The 16,790-nt window shown below is 50.4% G+C and overlaps 7 protein-coding genes across 9 annotated transcripts; 4 read left to right on the top strand and 3 right to left on the bottom strand.

The window, feature by feature from the left end:
* Nucleotides 1–789: 789 nt before the first annotated feature.
* Nucleotides 790–1,874, top strand: EMC7 (ER membrane protein complex subunit 7). The gene is made up of 4 exons (XM_017154677.3): nucleotides 790–1,193; nucleotides 1,254–1,400; nucleotides 1,463–1,591; nucleotides 1,653–1,874. Exons 1-4 carry the CDS (start codon nucleotides 861–863, stop codon nucleotides 1,773–1,775), a joined length of 732 nt encoding a protein of 243 aa, XP_017010166.1. The 5' UTR covers nucleotides 790–860; the 3' UTR covers nucleotides 1,776–1,874.
* Nucleotides 1,845–3,034, bottom strand: Rrp42 (exosome complex component Rrp42). Its single transcript, XM_017154676.3, has 4 exons — nucleotides 2,878–3,034; nucleotides 2,632–2,828; nucleotides 2,411–2,576; nucleotides 1,845–2,357 (listed from the first exon to the last, which is right to left on the bottom strand). Exons 1-4 carry the CDS (start codon nucleotides 2,932–2,934, stop codon nucleotides 1,887–1,889), a joined length of 891 nt encoding a protein of 296 aa, XP_017010165.1. The 5' UTR covers nucleotides 2,935–3,034; the 3' UTR covers nucleotides 1,845–1,886.
* Nucleotides 3,035–3,077: 43 nt separating this feature from the next.
* Prosbeta1 (proteasome beta1 subunit) lies at nucleotides 3,078–4,255 on the top strand. Its single transcript, XM_017154678.3, has 3 exons — nucleotides 3,078–3,237; nucleotides 3,304–3,778; nucleotides 3,910–4,255. The coding sequence occupies exons 1-3, from the start codon at nucleotides 3,193–3,195 to the stop codon at nucleotides 4,062–4,064; spliced, it is 675 nt and encodes a 224-aa protein (XP_017010167.1). The 5' UTR covers nucleotides 3,078–3,192; the 3' UTR covers nucleotides 4,065–4,255.
* Nucleotides 4,138–9,454, bottom strand: LOC108066252 (monocarboxylate transporter 13). 3 transcript variants are annotated; one of them, XM_070212602.1, is made up of 4 exons: nucleotides 9,330–9,454; nucleotides 5,803–5,918; nucleotides 5,273–5,746; nucleotides 4,138–5,213 (listed from the first exon to the last, which is right to left on the bottom strand). In XM_070212602.1, the coding sequence occupies exons 2-4, from the start codon at nucleotides 5,878–5,880 to the stop codon at nucleotides 4,341–4,343; spliced, it is 1,425 nt and encodes a 474-aa protein (XP_070068703.1). In that variant the 5' UTR covers nucleotides 5,881–5,918; nucleotides 9,330–9,454; the 3' UTR covers nucleotides 4,138–4,340. The 3 variants fall into 3 exon arrangements, with proteins under 3 accessions (XP_070068703.1, XP_070068702.1, XP_017010163.2); XM_070212601.1 differs by lacking the exon at nucleotides 9,330–9,454 and adding an exon at nucleotides 7,663–7,794; XM_017154674.3 differs by lacking the exon at nucleotides 9,330–9,454 and adding an exon at nucleotides 6,047–6,219.
* LOC108066251 (transcription factor grauzone) lies at nucleotides 6,407–8,872 on the top strand. The gene is made up of 4 exons (XM_017154673.3): nucleotides 6,407–6,649; nucleotides 6,706–7,628; nucleotides 7,684–8,065; nucleotides 8,121–8,872. Exons 1-4 carry the CDS (start codon nucleotides 6,530–6,532, stop codon nucleotides 8,388–8,390), a joined length of 1,695 nt encoding a protein of 564 aa, XP_017010162.2. The 5' UTR covers nucleotides 6,407–6,529; the 3' UTR covers nucleotides 8,391–8,872.
* Nucleotides 9,455–9,952: 498 nt separating the features above from the next.
* Nucleotides 9,953–11,409, top strand: Ufc1 (Ubiquitin-fold modifier conjugating enzyme 1). The gene is made up of 3 exons (XM_017154679.3): nucleotides 9,953–10,177; nucleotides 10,234–10,533; nucleotides 11,272–11,409. The coding sequence occupies exons 1-3, from the start codon at nucleotides 10,055–10,057 to the stop codon at nucleotides 11,341–11,343; spliced, it is 495 nt and encodes a 164-aa protein (XP_017010168.1). The 5' UTR covers nucleotides 9,953–10,054; the 3' UTR covers nucleotides 11,344–11,409.
* Tmem131 (Transmembrane protein 131) lies at nucleotides 11,401–16,494 on the bottom strand. Its single transcript, XM_017154672.3, has 3 exons — nucleotides 15,748–16,494; nucleotides 12,024–15,690; nucleotides 11,401–11,962 (listed from the first exon to the last, which is right to left on the bottom strand). Exons 1-3 carry the CDS (start codon nucleotides 16,309–16,311, stop codon nucleotides 11,571–11,573), a joined length of 4,623 nt encoding a protein of 1,540 aa, XP_017010161.2. The 5' UTR covers nucleotides 16,312–16,494; the 3' UTR covers nucleotides 11,401–11,570.
* Nucleotides 16,495–16,790: the final 296 nt, after the last annotated feature.

Genomic DNA, 16,790 nt, shown 5'->3' with positions numbered 1-16,790 from the left:
TAAACGAATTTCATATCCGAACAAAAAACTAAGTACCAAAACTTTTTAGGAGACATCGCCTTGAGGAATCGTATCACTATTTTTGCGGAGTTTGCGAACGGAATTTAATCTCTTGGTCAGCTTTCGATTTTTCTTCTTGAGTCTTTGTATATTGAGTTTCAGGCGCCTGATCAAAACATTTGGAGACCGATTTTTATTGTGTCTTGTCCTTGGTCCTTTTGGAGGCCTTGCAACTTTTGCGGTTCTTGGCACAATTGGGGTCCTTTGAACTTCTGGTGTCTGCATTATCGCCTCAACTTGTTCCGTAAGATTTCCCCAGTCGTAGAGATCCGGGGAATATGATCTCACCACATTGGAGATCGTGTTGTGCCAGGACGAACACGGTTGGGATGCCATTGCCTTTGATTCCTTTTGCTTGAAGGATTCCATGTTGAGATCGTATATTGGTTCTACTTGCGAGCGTTTCGCTGAATTTCAGTTTCTTCTGTACTACCCTACTTATTTATATTCCGAAATTATTTGTGTTCTGTTTCAAATCTGATGGTTGTCTGATTTTCAAAGTTTGAAATGAAAACTTCCTTAGATCTGCCGGGTGACTATGTCATTTTAGTATTTCCAATATTTTATTTTTATAAAAAAAATATAGTAATCGCATCAAGTTGCTAGCTTTCTTGAGCTTTATAAAATTATTAAAACTAACGAATTATGTCTCCATTGATGATTTGAATTTACCGCCATATTTTACTTAAATAAATAAATTCTCCAGCCCTGCCGTTGGATTCTCCATAACCCCGTGAACGGTCACATTATCGGCTGACAATTTTTCAATTGGAGAAAAAAAAACCAAATTGGACTGAAGAATGTGCTTAAAGTTACTTATTTTCACGGGGCTCCTCGCCCTGGTGGCCTCCGAAGTTGTCATCGGCCAGGATGAACTGGTGGACGAGGTCTCCGGCCTGTACACAATCGAGGGCCGGGTCTCGCCGCCCGATTCCATTTATCCACCTGCCCCAGGAGGACGAGGTGCTCCGGTGAACAAGGATGCCCTCAAGTGGCAAACGGAGGTCACGCTCTCCATCAACGACGGCGAGTTCAAGGGATTCGTCCGCGAGGATGGCCAGTTCATGATCAGCGGCGTGCCCTCCGGCAGCTATATCCTGGATGTCCACCACCCAGATGTGTTCTATGAGCCGGTGAGTGGATGAGATCCTCTCGAGAAGTGGCTTTATTTACCTTAGTAACCTCCATTGCAGGTGCGCGTCGAGATCAATCCGAAGGGAAAGTTCCGCGCCCGGAAAGTGAACTTTGTCCAGCCGGCGCAAATCATGCAGGTGCCCTATCCATTGCGCGTAAAGCCACTGATGCCTTTTAAGTACTTCCAGACCAGGGAGCAGTGGAAGGTTAGACTCCATTAGACTCTAAAAACTAAATCCCAAAGCTAACCCTTACTTTTAACCCTCAGATCACCGACTTCCTGTTCAGCCCCATGGTCCTGATGATGGTTCTCCCACTGCTGCTCATGCTGGTGCTGCCCAAGATGATCAACGATCCCGAGACCAAGAAGGAGATCGACAATCTGCAGTTCCCCAAGGTGAAATTAATCAATTATCTACATAAATTCATTACTATACAGGCAACTTCCTCCTTTACAGATGGGCAACGACATGCCCGAGATCAGCGAAATGCTGACTTCCCTGCTGACGGGCAAACAGCCCGAGCCCAAGGAGAAGAAGCCCGCTCCGGCCGTCAGGCAGGCCAAAAAGCGCAAGGAGTAGTAGCTGGTCACCAGTTTTCCTTTAGCCATAAGCCTAAAGAGAGCTTCAAGAGCTCAAAAGTCAGAGTCATTTCGAGTAAATAGTAAATTTTCATTATAAGCCCAAGCCGCTTTATTTGAGAAACCCAACTGTCTTTGGTCGCTTGCCACCGACGCGTTCCTGCTCCTGCTTAAGCATTTTGATGAGCAACTGGTCCAGATGCTCGCCAATGGACAGGCCCAGCTGCAGGCAGTTGCGCATGGTGTCCCGGTGCATGGCGCCGCCGCCCGTTAAGTGGGTGCCCGAAAGAAAGGCCTCACCATTTCGCATGGAAACGGAGACTACCACGCTGACTGTGCTGCAAACTTCCTCCTCCGCCGAGGGATCCACTAAACAGTAGTCGCCGATCTTGCAAACGGTGACCAAAAGAGGTACGGTATCGATGCCAATGCGGGTGCAGTCGTAAGGGTTGTCGGATATAATGAGATCGGTGATGCCGGCATCTAACAAAGTGGCCGTCACGCGGGGCAACTTGGTGTTGAAGAGAGCTGCTTTGGCAGCCAAGGACACGGCGTCATGCAGATTGCCGCCGCACTCTAGGATCTAAAGGGGAAAATTAGAAACCATAGGGAAACTAACCCATTAGATAGTCCTACCAAGATGTCTATGTAGAGCTTCCAGCACTGCTGACCCGGAATTAGGCACAAGGTGCGGTAGTCGAAGGCCAGTGGCGATTCGTAGGCGTTCTGAAGGGACAGGACCAGTTCCTGGGCCAAATCCGAGCCGCCACGTCCCTCAAACTCTGGCGTGGCATTAGCAGAGCTGAAAGTTAAAAGTTATCATATATTTAAGATCCCAAATCCCCTAACTCCCTCACCAATCCACAAAGAACTCCAGTTTGCCGAAATCCGGCGTGAGGGGATTGGGCACATCGATCTCCGTTTTCACGCCCACCAGGATGTCTGTGTTGGCCAGGCGCAGGCGGGCAGAGCCGCTGGCATTGCTGACCAGTCCGGTTTCCAGCTCCATGGGCCGGTAATCCCGGCGAGAACGTCCATCGCACCGAAAGTCATCCTAAAAGCAGAGTTGCTCACTGAAAAACCCAACATTTTTATCAGCTCACCTCTACGCCGTGCAGTATGTAGGTTTTTTCAGCCTCACTCAACGCAACATAGGCCATTTTAATACAAATTTAATAAATCAAATGCTTAAAACAAATAATCAAAACAAATTCAACATGTGCAATGAGCGATAGTATCGTATCAGCCAGGGCTGCAGTAATCGTTCTGGCAATCGATAGTTCGCTCCGATCGTTGACCAATACTAATGGTTCCGTGACTTTACAACACTTGTCAAAAACAAGCCAGTCATTTCGTGCGGCTTTTCAACTCAATAAACAGCAATTTCAAATTGAATTGTGACAAATTTAAGCAACAAAATGCTTCCCGACTTTGATTTCACCGACACGCCGGTCAGCACTGGCGTAAGTATGAAAACTGTGACTGATAAAACCTCCTATTAACACCCGAAATCCCCTCCTGCTTTGCAGACCACCATCATGGCCGTGGAATTCGATGGAGGAGTCGTGATTGGAGCCGATTCCCGCACCAGTTCGGGCGCCTATGTGGCCAACCGGGTTACCGACAAGCTGACCCGCATCACGGACAAGGTCTACTGCTGCCGGAGCGGCTCTGCTGCGGATACCCAGGCCATCGCGGACATTGTGGCCTACTCGCTGAACTACCACGAGAACCAGACGAATAAGGAGGCCCTGGTCTTCGAGGCCGCCTCCGAGTTCCGCAACTACTGCTACAGCTACCGCGAGTCCCTGCTCGCTGGCATCATCGTCGCTGGCTGGGATGCGCAGCGCGGCGGCCAGGTGTACAGCATTCCCCTGGGCGGCATGCTCACCCGCGAGTCCTGCACCATCGGAGGGTCTGGTTCCAGCTTCATCTACGGCTTTGTCCGGGAGCACTACCGCCCTAACATGCCGCAGGAGGAGTGCGTGGCGTTTGTCAAGAAGGGTGGGTGCTCTAAATCAGTCTAGAAAGGCAGATCAGGCGACCTTTAAATGCTTTGTTACTAGAGATTCCAAAGCACAAATATTTCCTAAGATTATTCCACAACTAATCCCTCTTTCGAACTCTCTCCTTAGCTGTCCAACACGCCATCTACCACGACGGCAGCTCCGGCGGAGTGGTGCGCATTGGCATCATCACCAAGGATGGCATCGAGCGCCGCATCTTCTACAACACCGAATCAGGAGAGTCCGCAGTGTCCAGCACTCCCAGCTTCGTTTCATCGGAATAAATACTATACTTACCCAAATAAGATCGATCTACGGCAGAGTTATAAACCCGCCTAATAAACTTGGTTTTTGTAATACGGTTACTTGATTAATTTGTATTTTGGCTCTTGTGGCAGTACAAAAGTTAAGTCTCTACGGGCTAAATGGTAATAAATAATCGAAAACCTAAGCCTAAGATGCATAGTCATACAAATAGTGTGCTCTTCCTTGCCCTCACAACCCAGATAACAACCCTATCACATGGCACTCAATACCGAATCCTCACTTAAACTATTATTCTACGAATTCAGCTTGGTCACTTCTTCGGCTGCGTCCAAGGACTGCGTCTCCATGGACTTGGTGGTGGCTCGTCGTTGCCTGCGGTGGCGGTAGAAGATCTCCGGGGTCCAAATGAGAACCACTAGGAGAAGAATCGCTGCCTGAACATACAGACAGATGACGTAGGAGTCGGCGTAGTCCCGCACCCATCCCAGCAGCTGACCCACTGTGATTACGATGACGCCCTTGGACATCATGCTCAGTCCCAAACCGCCGGCCAGCTTCTCCGAGCGACAGTGCGCCGAAATGGTGAGATTGTTGTTGATCACAGTGGCCGACTTCATCATGCCCGTCAGCACAGACATGGCGATGATCACGGGCAGCTCCTGATTCTCGGCCAGCACACAGCGGGCCACGAAGAGCCCGGCGATGCCGATCAGGAAGACCACGCGGTAGGGGATTCTCAGCTGATCCGTGATGATGGGTAGGAGTAGGCGGCACACAATATCCGCTCCTGCCACCACGGACATGCAGAAGGCCACCAACTGGCTGTTTAGCTTCGCTGTTTGTCCCAGAAAGCCGGGAAAAATCATTGTGAAGTTAATGGTGGCCGTGTAGACCAGGGCCATGCCCACAATAATGCTCCAGAAGACCAGATCCTTGAGCAGCTCCAGATCCATGGCCTGCACCAGACGCTGACCCATTCGGCTGCACAGAGTATCGGTCTTTGGTGGGCTACTCTCGCTCTTTTGTTGGTTAGAAGCAACAATCACCACTTGAAGGGGACTGGATTGACTTTTCTCGCCATCTGTCTCGGCCAGAAGTCGAATGTGTCTGCGATTGTTGTGCTTAGCGGGCGGGTTTAGGGGCTTCAAGAAGACGGCACCAAAGAGCTGTAAGATAATACGAAATAAGCATGGGTTTAAGATGTATTTTTCCATTCCAAACTTACTCCAAGCAGCGAAAGGCAGGACACAGCTAGGACAGCATAGCGAAAGCCGTGGTTCTCCAGGAGATAACGCACCAGATGAGGGATGAGCACCTGTCCCAGGCCAGCTCCCGCCAGTGAGACACCCACAGCGCGTCCCCTCTTAGTGGTAAAGTAGGAATTAATGGCCATGAACGTGGAGGGCGAGATGAGGCCCAAGCCGAAGCCCACGAAGAAGCTGTAGCCCACAATGAAGTGCCAACTCTGGGTACCAAAGGCGCAAAGAGCCAGGCCCAAGGAGACGAGGATGCAACCCGTGGCGGCCACATTCCGTGGCTTGAAGCTCTTGATGGCGGGTCCAATGAAGAGGCCGGAAAAGTTGAGGGCCAGACTATTGAGATTCGTGATCAGGGCCGCCGTGAAGGTGTCCTCCTGCAGTCTGTGCAGCTCGCCCATAAAGAGCTGGCCAAAAACAGACAGAATGGACTGATTGGTCATCTGGGGGGGAATATTTATGAGTTATATTTTTCCCATTAGGAGTGATGACCACTTACATTTATCAAGGCCACGGCGGCCACAACAATCCATCCGTAGCCGCCATCGGGGACAACGCGACTTGTCTGCACCTCCATGTCCGTGCTCTCCGGATTTCTTGACGAGATTAAGCTGGCTGGAAATAGACGGGCAGAGATAAGTGGGCCGTTAAAACGTCTGCTTTTGTTTATGTTTATGGGTGTCTGAAACTCAGGTGTGGAAATGGAAGTGTGCCCTCCGATAAGCCAGCCAAATCTCACTTACACATCGCAGACGAGGTGAACGGCTCGGCTCGGCGGTTTCGCCAAACTGCGTGGCCATTTCGTAAACAACGTATTAACAAATTAAGCCGAATTAAAGCTTAAATTAGAATAAATTAATCCCAAAGTCGAAAAAATAGCTCGATTCAGTATGACCTTAGTGTGAATGCCGTAAAATGTGCATTCTTAAAAACTGCGCATTAATACTACACCTGATTTTAAACTTGATTTTGTGTGTGATTAATAGGTTTAGTTGTTTAAACTACTTATTAGGTGTGCTAACTTTAGTTAATCGTTAAATTTCTTAAACTTCAATATAAAAATCTTTGAGATATTTGAAATGGAAAACTATGGTCCTACCATTCGCGCTTGGTTATCGATAACACCTGGTGATGGCACCAAACAGCTGTGCGTCGGTCAATTTTTATTTGTAAAATAAAACGCATTTTAGCGAGTTTTGTGCATTTAGTGGCGTTATTTGGAGCAAATGCCTTGTTTTCTGTGCACCCAGCGTACGGAGGACGCAGTGGGCAACATAGAATTCGCCTCGGAGGAGGCCGATTCCCTGGGCCTGCGATGCATCATCGAGAAACACTTTTGGCTGCGGGTAAATAATGGATTCCTTTTGCTGGATTACTTATAAAATAGGATTCCTACTTTTAGATCCCTTCCTCGACCATCGGTTATGTGTGCGGCGCCTGCTGGGAGCAGCTGCTGCTCTTCCACAACTTCTATCTGAGCGTGGAGCAGGCACACAAGGCGCTGGAGCAAACGCTTCCGGAGGAAACAGCTGCACCAGAAGTGGTTTCCAAAGAACCCCTGGTGAAAAACGAGCAGGTGGAGAGCGTGGCCGCTGCCGTGAAGCGCCGACGAGGACGACCCCGTAAAACCGCTCCAAAAGATGTCAGCGAGGAATTTAAAACCGTACTGGAGCAAATCAACCTGAACGAGATAAAAATCGAGTACCCCGAAGCGGATTTAACCATTGCCGATGTGCTGGAGGATCAGGAGGAGGAGGAGCATGACTTCATCAGCGGGGACGGCGAAGAGGAGGAGGAGCAAGAGGAACCCCAGCCCAAGATTAAGCGAAAGGTTCGCGGACGACCAAGGGGACGCGGGCGCGTGCGACTGGCAGAGCGGCCCAAGAAATCCGGTTTGCCAAACATCCGGAAGTCCCAGGAGTTCAACGACTACATTCGCGAGCACTACAAAGTCCTTTGCCACATCTGCAGCGCGCCCATGGAGGGCTTTTCCGAGATGCTGACCCATGTGCGACGCGAGCACAAGCAGCGCGGCTACTCGATGTGCTGCAACCGCAAGTTCTGGAAGCGGGGCGTCCTCGTGGACCACCTGCGTCGCCACCAGGATCCCGAGCTATTCAAGTGCACCATCTGCGCACGCGTCATGGGCGAGCGGCGCAGTCTGGAGCTGCACATGCGCATGCACGAGATCAAGACGCGCGGACGCCTCTACCATTGCGACCACTGCGCCAAGAGCTTCTACAGCTCCGTTGTGTGCGAGCGCCACAAGCTGACGCACATTCCGCGGGAGCAGTGGCAGGATAAGTGCACCCACTGCGAGAAGACGTAAGTTTCGAGATGATTTTGTTATTTGCCATACCTTAAAACGTATATTTTGCAGTTTCCCCACACAGTATTTAATGCAGCAGCACGTCAAGCTGGTCCACTTGAATTTGTACGCCAAGATCTGTGATGTCTGCGGAAAATCGATCCGGGGACGCGAAGCCTTGGCTAGGCACATGGAGGAGCACACGGGCGCCACTCAGGCGGCCATCAAGTGCCACTTGTGCGACTCTATGCTAACCACCAAATACGGACTGGCGCGGCACATAAAAATGATGCACACCGCCGAGAATCTGCAGCCCATGCAGTGCGAGCTCTGCCTGAAGATCTCGCCCAGCCTGCAGGCGCACCAGCACCACATTAAGTACACCCACAACACAGCGAGGACTCATCAGTGCCCCATGTGCGAGAAGGCCTTCAAGAGACCCAACGAACTGAAGGTATTCCTATTAATATTAAGGGTTATTATCAGCTATTAATAAAATGTATTTCCAGGAACACATGACCACACACACGGGCGAGGTTTTGTACACATGTCCTCACTGCCCGCAGACCTTTAACTCGAATGCCAATATGCATGCCCATCGCAAGAAGGTGCACCGCAAGGAGTGGGAGGAGAACCGCCACCAGCGGTTCAGTCGTCCTCGCAAAGCGGACACAATCATCGCGGTGAGCGTACGCAAGACCACGGAGGCCAGGCAGGATGGCGGAACAGGAGGCGGAGAAGCGATAGCAGCACAAAATAGCCCTGGAGCAGAGTGCTAGCCCTAGGTGACCCTTTGACCCAATAAAAACCAAATCAGAGCGACGCGCGGGGTAAACAATTTGTAAGATCTTTAATTGAAAACCCTGCTTCGATCGGATGAGCCGGCTGAAACCGGTTCGTCCATCTGCACCCTGATCATCTCGAACTGGTATAACGTTATCAGTGATTAAGGTCGAATCTGGTAATTTATATAGACGCATATAGCACATGGTTCTTATTTTGAAACCGATCGAGCCGCGATGCCAGGCTCAGGCAGACGGACAAACCGGTTCGAGTCGGTTTCGGAAAAGTGGATTTGTGCTCCTTATCAGGGAATTGGCATTATCATGCTCAGTTCAAAGGTACCATCGATCGGCGTGTGTTTGTACACATTCTAGTCTTCTGCGGAATCTTCAATCTGTGCCATAGAAATGACGAGACAAGTTCTCTTGGTTTGTTTTTCGTTCAGTGGTAACGTCTTATTTACCAATGGAATATTTTGCAAAAGCTAAGTTGTCAACGCCTAAGATCTCTGACCTTTTCCGTACCTCCCCTATGTTGATTGTGGTTCCCACTGGTTTAAGTGATTCCCAGGACCATATTCTTCTAATACTTATTTTTATGGGGTGCTATTAATTGTAATCTTTGAGAAACTAAAAGGCCAGACTTAAAGAAAGCAATTTTGAGTGATTCCCTGACAGATTTTGGTTTCATAATAGAATATTTTATGAACCTTATTTGTAGTTGTTGGTTGTACAACTAATAAAAAATATGACAAGACCGTAATGTAATTTATTTAAATGAGAAATATTTAAGTTTAGTTAAGATATTGCTTCGCAATAATTGATAATCATTCAACATTGATTTCAGTAAAAAGACCGTTATTTCGCCATATTTTATTGCACATTCTATTTAAAATCTCAGCTAAGAAAGATAACATGATCAAAATTGACACTTACTGCTTGTAATTAGGTAATTTAAATATTCACAGAGTCACTGGAGCCAAATCTGTTTACTTTTCAAGACTTTGTTTGTTTAATTTCACACTATCACCGAGCCGCTGTGTCTTTTCTAGATTTTGATGCTTATCGCGCGACGAGCAAATATTGTTTAAACAGAATGCCAGCCCCGCCGCCTTTATATTCGTGAATGGGACCTGAAAACAATGCGAAACGGGCTATTTCCTGTTTATATGGCGGGATTTAATTTCGCAACTCGCTTTGGCGCCAAGTAATCGATGACTATCGATTATTAGAGATTTAACTACGCCTATGAATATTTTGTAGGTTGCTTTTTTTTTTAGAACTTTTCAGATTAATTTGTAATTTATTTTTAAGACTACATTTTCAATAATAAATAGATTTAAAATAATACGATTATAAGTTGTTCCGACAAATAGATTAGTTTAATAGCATTCAATAGAAAGTGGGGGATGGGATGGTCCAGAAATAATATAATTTTGTAATTATTATGATATCCTACCCCCAAAAGGAAAAAGTTTCCCCCTAAACCCAAATTTTCATACAATACAAACCTAACCCCCTTGAAAAGTTTTTCACTACACCCCTGCCTGCTCGGCCAGCTGTTGCAGTTGTCTCTTTCGCACCCACAAACGTGAACGTGTCAACTCGACGCTTTTGTTTTCCCCCGAGTTTTCCTTAATTTTGGCCATATTCCTGACGAGATGGTGGACGACAGCACCCGGAAAACGCTGAGCAGCATTCCCCTGCTGCAGATTCGCGCCGGGCCCCGCGAAAAGGATGTGTGGGTGCAGCGGCTGAAGGAGGAGTACCAGGCGCTGATCAAGGTAGGCAAGATCAGGAAGGATCTCTGGAGATTCCAGTAACCCCCTCTTCCCCGCAGTATGTGGAGAACAACAAGCAGTCCGGCAGCGACTGGTTCCGACTGGAGTCCAACAAGGAGGGCACCAAGTGGTTCGGCAAGTGCTGGTACATGCACAACCTGTTGAAGTACGAGTTCGACGTGGAGTTCGACATCCCAGTGACGTACCCGACCACCGCTCCGGAGATTGCCCTGCCGGAGCTCGACGGGAAGACGGCGAAGATGTACCGCGGCGGCAAGATCTGCCTGACGGATCACTTCAAGCCCCTGTGGGCACGCAACGTTCCCAAGTTCGGCATCGCCCATGCCATGGCGTTGGGCGTAAGTATTCTCTAATTACACTAGTTTACAGCCAAAATGCTCCACAGCAATTAATTGCTGTTAGAGTTGGAGCCCTAGATCACGAAAATACCACTAATTTTTTTTTCAATGGCACAGTTTTTTTTTAAAGATTTTTTAAAGTTTAAAATTTTTAATTTCGGACTTTTTTTGGCTGCCGTCACCACTCATTTTTGTTTACATAAAGAAGTTAAAAAATCCAAACTTTAAAAATCCACCATAAATCCAATTTTCCATGGATTTCGGCCATATCCGGCTTGTTTTATTTGGTAGAATGTAAACTTAAAGTTGGTACCCATTATGATTTTTCAACGGATTTATTTCGAGTTTTTACGATATATACAGCCGACTTACAGTCGACCAAAAAACACATTTTTCATCTTTGTCGAGCTGCTGCGCTGTCATCACTTATCCAATCATGTTGATCTGTATGGCAAAGTTAAGCTCTAATCTATTGACTTTAAAATAAAATAAGAATCTATCCAATTGGATGGATATGAGCCGGGATATAGGAACAAATTCAAAAAAGTCCCAAATTTAACATTTTCTACTTTTAAAAACCTAAAAAAAAAAACTGTGCCATAAAAAAAAATTAGTGGTATTTTCGTGATCTAGGGGATCTAGCACTAACGGAATTTTAAGTCAATTGCTGTGAAGCACTCCAAGAATATTATTTTTTAAATAATAACACTACTTATAACTCTAATCTTCCCTTCACAGCTTGCTCCATGGCTGGCCGTCGAGATTCCCGACCTCATCGAGAAGGGCATCATCACGTACAAGGAGAAGTAAACTAAGCTAAACTAGATGAAATTACACTGGCAACAAAACAATGAACAAAGTTTGATATGAAAGTCATTTATCTTTGCGTTTATTAGTCAAAAGTCAAATTGGAAAAGATCATTCTGCGTGTTCCTCCATCGTCGCGTATCCTAGTGGTAACCTAAGTGGTAAGAATTTCATTTGGTTGATTCGCTTTGATCAGTGAGCTTGCTCCTCCTCGTCGTTCCCCTTAGTCCTTAGTTCATGTGGTTATTGTGGCTGTTGCGCTGCGAGGACTGGCGCCAAGTATCCGACCAGATGGAGCTGGGCGAGGTGAAGGGATCGTACTGCGTGGGTAGGCTGCTCTCGCCGGGAACTGCAGCTCCCTCGGAGCCCGCTTCTTGTGCAAGGTTGTGCGTCTGGCGTGGGTTTTGCTCTAGACCTGGCGGAGGACGCATTACACCCAGGCTGGGTGCGGCGTCCGGCCAGGAGGAGTATACCGGCGGCAGCCAGTTGGTGGCCCAGTTGCTTGAGAGGTTCTCCTGCTGCCTCTGCTGAAACTCCTGCTGCAGAAGTAGTTGCTGCTGCAGAATCAAGTCGCTGCGCCGATCCCATTGTGGCTTCTCCCGCTCCCTTTGCTCGTAGGTAACTAGAGTGGAGGATCATAAGCATTAGCAACCTATAAACATGTAAAACCTAAGGCAACTTACCCTCTGGTGTGGCGAAATCCACCCCTCCGTTGCCAAAGAAGGAATTACTGGAAATAGGATCCCACGCAGCTGGCACCTGAGGTGGCGTGGCGTTCTTCCGGCTATCCCCGATCGGTCCAAGATCACTCGAGGACGAACCGTTGCTCCAACCTAAACCATTGTCAGCGGGCGCCAGTTGCGGGGTCTGCAAAGCATCCCGGTAGGAGCCGTGACTGTTCATCTCCCACACAGAGTTTACGAACTTCAGAGCATCCGGCGATGAAGGCGGCGAGGCGCTATTTGTGGTCTGCCCGAAGTTGAGCTTCTGCCGCTGCTTTCGCTCCGGCTTCTTGAATCCTAATCCAGCATTCCCCGAGCCATTTGTCATCTTCTGTTCCTTGCGGCGCTCCCTTTCCCGCTCTCTTCCCGGCGTCTTTCCTATTTTCTTGGCAGATCCGTTCTGTTCTTTGAGCACGCGAGGTTCTGTTGCCTTGTTCGGTTTGGGCGATATGTTCTCCTGTTGCGGTGGACTCGATTTGGTCAAGGGTTTCTCCTGCTGTTCCACAACGGGGGTAGAGGGTTCCGGCTTGCTTTTCACAGTCACAGGGGTCACAACAGAAGTGGGTTTCACCTTCTTCTGCGGACGAACTTGATTTGAGATGGGAACAGCCTGGGGAGATGGCGTCGCTGATTTCTTCACCGGCTTAGTTTCCGGTTGGGGGGCAGCAGGAGCAGAAGCAGCAGCAGTTGGGGGAGTAACTGGAATCTTTGGTTTCGCTTTTTGCAGGTGCTTGCTCAGAGCATTCATATCCATGCTCCATGGCGACCAGGAGGTCTTTGATTTTGACTTAGATGTCGTGTTCACTACGCTTCGCTTGCGTAGCTCCTTAAGTTGCCCGTTCCTGGCCTTCTGCTGCTGCTGCACAGCCTCCGCCTTGGCCGCAGCCTCCTCCGCCTGCAGTTTCACGATGTTCCGTAGATTAAAAGTGGGCTGCAGAGGTCCCTTGTTCCTGGCCGCATCGTAGGCACTTTGCTGAACCATTATGGCCTTCGCATCGAAGACAGCGGCCACCAGTACGAGTCCAAAGCTGGCGAGGAGCACTACCAAAGCGGCATTCTTCAGGGAGGTCTCCCATGCGGGTCTCACCAACAGGGAGGCGCACAGCTCCACACTTTCCGCAGGCATTTGGGCCAGCAGAAGATAGCTGATGTCGTAGGTGAGGTTGGTTAGTAGGGTAAGCGAGCGTTTGACCCTCGAGGAAGTAAAGTCCGCGCTGAAAGCAATTTCCACCTTCCTCGTTTCGTTCTCGCCGAGATCGAAGCCCTCGCAGTCCATCACCTTGAAGCCGTAGTCCTCGCAGGGCAGCGAACCAATGAGAAAGCCTTCGATGCGCATGGGAATCACACCCGAGTTGCGGGCAGTGAAACTACGAGTGGCCACCACTGCTCCATTTCCAGACTGACAGCCCTGAAACTGCTCGGTGGCCAACTCAAAGAGCAATGGAGATCCAGATCCCGGTCGACGATTCCCGAAGCGGAACTGCGACTGCACGGCACGCGCCTGCAGCCAGACGGCCTCGTACAGCGTGAGATTGCTCCTCACGTGCAGCAGCGTGCAGTACTTTTCCGGCTGCTGGGCGCTGAAGGTGATGGGGATGTTCAGACTGGCGCCTCCGGGCAGCAGGATGGGATCCCCGGCCTCTGGCAGGGCGAAGACCTCCTTATCCGTGAGATAGCAACTCGTGGAGCTCACATCGATCACCTCGTGCGGCAGGGAAAGCTGGGTGCGGCGGGCAAAGGCCGGATCCGAAAGGAAGTAGTCGAGCAGCAGGGGATTCTGCGAGGGATTCGTCAGCGTGATCCACTGGCGCTGCACCTGGCCCACCTCTATGGCCGGCGTGGGCGGGATGGGCTGGAACTGCACCAGCTTGGGCCACTCGATGGGTATGGCGAAGTCCAGCTCCAGCGGCGGCAGCTCCTCGCTGTGTAAAGTCAGCGACATGCTGGACAGCTGGCGTCTCAGCTTCCTAAAGTGCTCCGTGCGCTGCCGCAACTCCACTCCATCATAGAGGAGATTATTGTTGATGACGCTGCCATCGCCGCCGCCTCCCGGGACGCTGGGAAAGATGGCCAGATCATTGGTGGACTCTCTAATGTAGCACTGATTGCGACACAGGGCCGCTGGTTCGAAGTAGATGCGGCCCACTTTGGTCAGCGTTTGTGGGGCAATCGTAGTGCCCTTGGCGTTGAAGTCCTTGAAGCGCAGGCCAAGCGGATAGGCAAAGGAGATGCCCTTCACGTGCACCGGATGCGTGAAACTCGATCGCACGCTCAGCACGGCGGTGCACATTCGGCCGGGAAAGCAGTTCTTGAAGCTGAGCTGCTCCTGCTCAATCTCCAAATGCCCCACCGAGGCCTCGAACTTGACACGTACGCGTATTACCTCGTATGGCGTCCACACCTTGAGGGTTCCAAATGTGGCCTCCGCCTCGTACGTCTGGATGGCCACCTTGAACACGGCAATCTCACCCGAGCGAAGTTCCGTGCACAAATGCCAGCCCTTCGTCTCGTTCTCGGCACTCAGCAGACTGCCCGAACGACAGCCCAGAAAAGTGCACTGCGAGTAGACGGTCTTTGGGTGCTTGAAGAACCAGTTGGTTATCTTCACGGGCACCGGGTTGTCGTTGCGCAGGATGACGAATCCATCACGCGACATCTCGGCGAATGGCACAGTGCCCAGATCGAGCTCCTCCTCCTCCTCCAGCGGCGCCTCCTGCTGGAGATTAAGCACAAATGGCTGCGTGGACACGCGTAGGCGTCCACTGCATGAGACCAAGGGAAGCTTGAACACTGTGACGTTTGTCTCAATCCGCAGATGGGATTTAAACGCCACCTGGTCGTTGAGCAGGTTCAGGCGCAGCAGCTCCACGGCTTCGCCTGGCTGAAGGACTATCCTGGGATCGCCCAGCAGGGTTACTTCCAAGATAGATTCGTCGACGGGCTCGCTGAGACTCACGTTGAATAGAATCAAAGGCATGGCGAAGTTGTTGCGCACCACCAGCGATCGCTTTCTCTCCAGCGGTGCTCCTTCTGCTCCTTCCGGTGAGTGGGTCACAAACCTAGTGACATTTCCATCGAAGGAGAGGCCTCCGTGGAAGATCTCTGCGCGCACCACCACTGTGAATGATTCATCCGCCTCTGGACTAGACTGGTTACTCTTGATCACCAGCAGATCGTTGATGGTCTCGCTGCCCTCGAAGAGCGTGGGATCCAGCACGATGCTCGTGTTGTTGGCGTCGAACGAGAGGCCGGGAATCCGGCGCAGGTAGCTGCCGAAGAGCAGGCGGCTCTCATCGTTCCGCACGTCCAGCTTGAACTGCAGGGCATCCGGAGCATTCAAAGTGGCCACGCGGCCAAAGTCCGCCAGCGGGTTGCGGGCGTAGGCTGAATGCCTTGGCAGGATCTCGAACTCGACGGGTATGACCAGGACGTTGTCCTGGCCAAGATCCAGCTCCTGCTCGGCGATCTTGATGCGTATGTAGGCGCTGTGGTTGCCGGCGGTGCGGCCATGAAAGGAGATCCTAATCACGGGCTTTAAAGTGTGCGGCGGAATCTCCCACAGATTCTGCGGGCCCTCCGAACCGCCGCTGGGCAGCTCCAGCTGGAACTCGCCGCCGCTGCTGTAGATCTGTGGGGATAGTTGGTAATGATTATTGGTTCTATAAGGTATAAAAGCAAACCCCACCTCGAGTATCTGCAGCGGCCGCTCGTGCGGATTGTACATGTGAATCTCCGGCGTGAGCGTCGCATTCATGGGCGCCTTGATGCCCACCAGCGGCTTCAGGCGGTACGGGCACTCGCTGCCCTCGCCGCGCACCGCCAGCTCGGCCTGGCCGAAGGAGGTGTGGATGAGCAGATCCCCCGCAATGGCGCCCAGTTGCCGCGGCAGGAAGACCACGCTGAAGGTGGTGTTGCCCTGCGGCGGCACCTCCCTGGCCCCCAGGAAGCTGCTGTAGAACGCCGGACTCGGCCCGGTCACCGCGTTCAGCTGGAGCGTCCGGTTGGAGTGCTGGTTGAACAGCGTCACCGTCTGGGAGCGCGCCTGGCCGACGGACCACGTTCCAAAGTCTAGGCGCGACGGCACGAGCCGAAGGTCGCGCAGCAGTTCGCCCAGCTCGTGGACCGTCGGCGGAGCGTCCTGGAGCCCCAGGAAGCTCTCCTGCAGCACCTTCTCGCCGCTGGCGCCCAGGATGAGCAAGATGAGCAGGAATAGCCGCGGGATCGGCCTCAGCTGGGCTTGTGTGGGCATGGCGTCTGTGCTCCTCTGTGTGTGTGTGTGTGTTGCGGGCGGCGGTTGCGCTGCTCCGTGTGGCTCACTTCCTGTCCAGCTGCTTATCTCGGTCGTGGTTTCTTGGGCGCTGCGCTTTATTTATATTATCCAATGCAATTCGCGAACAGGGTTGGTATTTTTGGCAGTATATAAATACCGGAAAATCCCTGCGAAAAAGCAAGGCAAAAGGTCCTAATTTTTCCTAAAAATTCGATAGCGATAGGCGATTGCATTTAATAATTAGGGTATTCCCTAAACTGTTGCTGAATTGTTGAAAATTCAACAGAAAATGTCAGCAATTAAGGGAACGACCCAAAATGGTTCCTGTTGAATTTTCAAACAGCTGTTATTTGTTAAAAAGTTTCACGTTAAAACATGTTAATCTTGATTTATTATTGCTAGTTACTAGTTACTAAAATTGTTACCAAGGTAAAAAAAACCACAAATATGCTTTTTAA

The sequence above is a fragment of the Drosophila takahashii genome, chromosome 2R (genome assembly GCF_030179915.1).
Source record: "Drosophila takahashii strain IR98-3 E-12201 chromosome 2R, DtakHiC1v2, whole genome shotgun sequence".
In the NCBI taxonomy this organism is placed as follows: domain Eukaryota; kingdom Metazoa; phylum Arthropoda; class Insecta; order Diptera; family Drosophilidae; genus Drosophila; species Drosophila takahashii.
This window is presented reverse-complemented; position numbering and strand designations above follow the sequence as displayed.